The sequence below is a fragment of the Miscanthus floridulus genome, chromosome 17, assembly GCF_019320115.1.
Source record: "Miscanthus floridulus cultivar M001 chromosome 17, ASM1932011v1, whole genome shotgun sequence".
NCBI classification, from domain to species: domain Eukaryota; kingdom Viridiplantae; phylum Streptophyta; class Magnoliopsida; order Poales; family Poaceae; genus Miscanthus; species Miscanthus floridulus.
The window spans coordinates 11736922-11741036 of NC_089596.1; the positions used below are offsets into that span (position 1 = coordinate 11736922).

A 4115-nucleotide genomic window follows, 5' to 3' on the forward strand; every position below is an offset into this window, starting at 1 on the left:
CGAGATTAAAGCCTAGAACAAGTCTATTCTCTGTCCGTGAGCCTACTCCGCCCTACCATGCCGCCGCCTATCTTTCGATCTGCCCCTACCGCCTGCCCCTACTACCAGTGCTCCCTCGATCCCGCTGAAACCCTGTCCTGCGCTGTGCCGCTCCAGCTCCCGTTCCCACCACGGTCCAGCGCCACCACCGCCGTCGACTACTACTACAACAGCTAGCTCTCATCAGCTTGCGCCTCTTCTGCCCATGGCACTCCGCCAGGAAACATTATGAAATTGAACACGGCTTCAATCAAAGTTACGTTGATGCTTCATCTTAGCTTGCACACGCAGGAAGCGGGTCGATCCTTTTTACTTTCTGCTTTACTGCTATCTGTCTGCCCTTGTTGCAACAAGCCAGTGCATTCGCTAGTAGTGCTTATCTACTCGTTACAGCCTCGCCAAGTTTTTTTCCCCGACCAATTCGGGGGGGAGTTCCCACCTACTATATTGAATCGAAGGAGCTAAAAAGCTCAAGTAGTACAAAGTACTTCCGGCATACCAGAAGAGTTACAAATGTATTGAAGGGGGTAGATTGAAGAAAGCAGAGAAAGCAGGTCAAGCATTGTTACAACATGAACGGAAGTAATATATATCCAAGCTGTCACCAAGGCCTTATCCTTTCTATACCGGCAGGCCCAAGCTCCGGCATCTTTGATTTGCTGATTTGAGAACACCAGTTGAGAATGATGAGCATCATATCCAAACGGATTTTTGCCGGCAGGTTGATCGTTTGGCCAATAACCCATGGTGTAGACTGATCACCGGTGCGGACAGTAATGTTGAGCCTTCTCCATACACTAGCGGCTTTAGGACAAGTGACAAAGATGTGGTCGCTTGTTTCCAGAGTACCATGACAGTAAGAACAGAATGAGTCCTCGAGTGGACGAATGTTCTTCCAAAACAGATTGGCCCGAGAATTAATTCTATCGAAGTGGACCAGCCCAGCCAACCAAAGAATTTCAGCTTCCCCGGCAGTCTACACCCCCAGATAAGTTATGGGCCAAGGAGAATGGGTTCATTTGCACAGAGAGCGCGGTAGGCTTCCCGAGAGGAGTTTCCGGGCGTGTTCATGAATCTGCGATCAGCTGTGTCGTCGAGGGACACCATGACCATGGCGGAACGAAATCAGCCCTTCTCGGGAGCCTCGCCAAGCTCGAGACGACCAGCTGTAAAAAAAAGTTCATGAGCATCTATGGGCACATGATGGTTGTGTCGAACTCGGCGGGCTTCACGCCTTGTTGGCTTGCATTGGTGGGGCGGCGGCTGCTACCGATGAGCGCCGTGCTCGTGCTTGCGGCCGGCAAGTGGTCTGCGGTGTAACTTGCCTTAGAGAAGCGGCGATGGGACAACTGAGAAGAGTGAACGGGTGGAGGAGGGAGACAACGGATTGAAATTCCCTTTTTACTACCCTGACCAGATATAAAAAAATAATCAAAATGCATTTGTATCGTCTCCTATGTTTTTGGTACTTTTGAGTATTTTCACGTTGGAATGAATGATTGAGCTTCTGGAGTTCTTTAGGCCATGTTTAGTTGCCTGAATTTGGCGGCGCAAAAAACGCTGTAGGGCACTGTATCTGCACTGTAGCACTTCGTTTGTATTTGGTAATAATTGTCCAATCGTTGACTAATTAGACTCAAAACGTTCGTCTCACGGAGTGCAACCAAACTGTGCAATTAGTTTTTGATTTCGTCAATATTTAATACTCCATACATATACCGCAGGTTTGATATGACAGAAAATCTTCTATTTTTTATAGTATCAAAGTTTGGAATTTGGGGTGAACTAAACATGACCTTAATTAACAACCGATGAGACAAATGAAAGCACGCGCTGACACGAATGATTATCGAGCACACTTTTGTCCCCCCCCCCCCCCCCCCCCCCCCCACCCCACCCCCGCCACCCCACCCACCCCCCACACACACACACACTGCCAGTCTGCCACGAAGGAACGGTGAAATCTTATCGAGCAGACTTTTGTTTTTTTTCCCACTGCCATGATGGAAAGATGAATTCTTATCGAGCAGACTTTTGTTTTTTTTTTTTCTCTCCACGTACTGCTGAGATGGAAAGGCGAATTCTTATCGAGCGCCCACTGCTGTGGTGGAAAGGCGAATTCTTATCGAGTATAGACTTTCGTTTTTTTCCCTACTGCCGTAGTGAAAAGGTGAATTCTTATCGAGCAGATTTCTGTTTTTATTTCCCCACTGCCACAGTGGAAAGGCGAATTACTATCAAACAAATTACTTTTGTTCCTTTCCCACGCGCGCTGATCATCTATAAATACTCCAACACACACGGCACACACTAGCTACACACACAAGACAAGGGATCAGTAAAGCAAAGCAAAGTAGCAGGCAATGCCGCAATGGAGAACCCTCCAAGCATCATAGTGACTCCCATGGCTCCGCCTGTTTCAGCACAGTTCACGAGACTCACCTTCAGCAACCTGTATATCCGTCGGACTAGCCCAGGAAGCAGGGAGCTAACTGTGGATGGAAGGCCATCTGATCATCTGGGCACAAGAAATGTCAGTGACTGCCCCATATTTGATGGCCCTGGCTCCGACGCCAGCCTCGTGGCACGCATACAGGGAACCATAACCCAAATGGGTAACGCACACCAATTGTACACCATCGTCTTTGAGGAGAGGTATATATCGTTAAACTTTCAACGCGTTTATATACTATGGTTGAACTTTCAAATACAGCCTGCTGGGTCTCTTTCATTTTACTTGATGTGCAATTAATTAATTCATCGTCAGGCTTAAGGGCTCCACGCTCGTCACCGAAGGAGTGATGACGGAAGTGTCTGATGAATGGGCAATTTACGGAGGAACTGGAGTGTTTGCTATGGCGAGGGGTGTCATAAAAAGGAAAAATCTTGCTGATAATAAGAGTGGTGGGAATACTGATGAACTTACCATGGAAGTTTTCTGCCCGGTGTTTGGCTCATCAAAGCAGCCAATTTAGTTTGAAGAGACCAGCTTGCTACCTGGCCGGCTACTACCTGCTTGATCGATTATCCTTTAATTCGGTCGTCATTATCCTTTGTGAAATAAAGATCTTGCGTCTATATATGGCCGTCATCGTCCCGTTGTATATATATGTTAGTGTCTATATATATGGGTCAAATAAAGGTCGTTCGACTGTCGTCTTGTTATAAAATCATTTCCTTTTATATACCATACTTTTTATCTAAATCTAAATCTATATCTCTTATAAAGTAAAACCCCACTAGTGGATCTATCTAATCTCACAGTGATCAACGTCATCAACTAATGTAAGCCGACCGGACACGCGCCTTCGTTGGGCCTATGGACCAGGTCTTACCGGCCCAATTCACCTCACGGCTTCTCCATTTTATTAAAAAATGGACACTTCTCTTTCCTAATCGCCCGCTGCGGCCGACTCCACCGGGACGGACCCGCCTAGCATCATGCGTCACTGCGCCTCATGCCTCGCGCCGCGTGCCTTGCGTTGCGCTCCCCTGCATCGTGTCAACGAGCCTTCATTGGGCGGCAGCAAGTAGATGAGCACATGGTGGCAACCATATGTTTTATGCGTTTCATATGTATGTTGCATATGTTTTATCTGGATATTGCCAAAGTAGATCTGGTTCATATGTTGCAATGGCTATACACGTATGTTGCAAGTGTATGTTTCAAATGTTTTAGCTGTTTCAAACGTATGTTGCAAGTATTTTATCTAGATGTTGCATATGTTGCGCTGGCTATACATGCATGTTACAATTGCATGTTTTAAATGTTTCAGCTGTTTCAAACGTATGTTGCAAGTGTTTTATCTGGATGTTGCATATGTTGCAATGGGCATACACATATGTTGCAAGAGTATGTTGCAAATGTTTTATCTGTTTCGGATGTATGTTGCAAGTGTTCTATGAGCAAGCAGGAAGTGGGAGCAGCGGTCCCTGCGCACGGGAAGCGAAGCTAGCGCGGTGCCCCCCGCGTGCATGCACAGCAGCAGGCGCATGCATACCGTAGCAGCAGGCGGGGGCCGAGCCAGCATGCGTGGCAGCAGTGCACAGCGACAATAGCAGCAGTAGCGCGTGCG

The 4115-nt window shown here is 47.4% G+C and overlaps 1 protein-coding gene across 1 annotated transcript; it reads left to right on the forward strand.

Annotated features, from left to right (window-relative positions):
* Positions 1–2410: 2410 nt before the first annotated feature.
* On the forward strand, positions 2411–3014 carry LOC136514916 (pterocarpan synthase 1-like). The gene is made up of 2 exons (XM_066508624.1): positions 2411–2694; positions 2807–3014. The coding sequence occupies exons 1-2, from the start codon at positions 2411–2413 to the stop codon at positions 3012–3014; spliced, it is 492 nt and encodes a 163-aa protein (XP_066364721.1).
* The last annotated feature ends 1101 nt before the right edge of the window (positions 3015–4115 follow it).

Coding starts and splice junctions, on each gene's coding strand:
- LOC136514916 (XM_066508624.1), top strand. CDS start 2,411: ATGGAGAACCCTCCAAGCATCATAGTGACTCCCATGGCTCCGCCTGTT. Junction 2,695..2,806: donor ACCATCGTCTTTGAGGAGAG/GTATATATCGTT, acceptor ATTCATCGTCAG/GCTTAAGGGCTCCACGCTCG.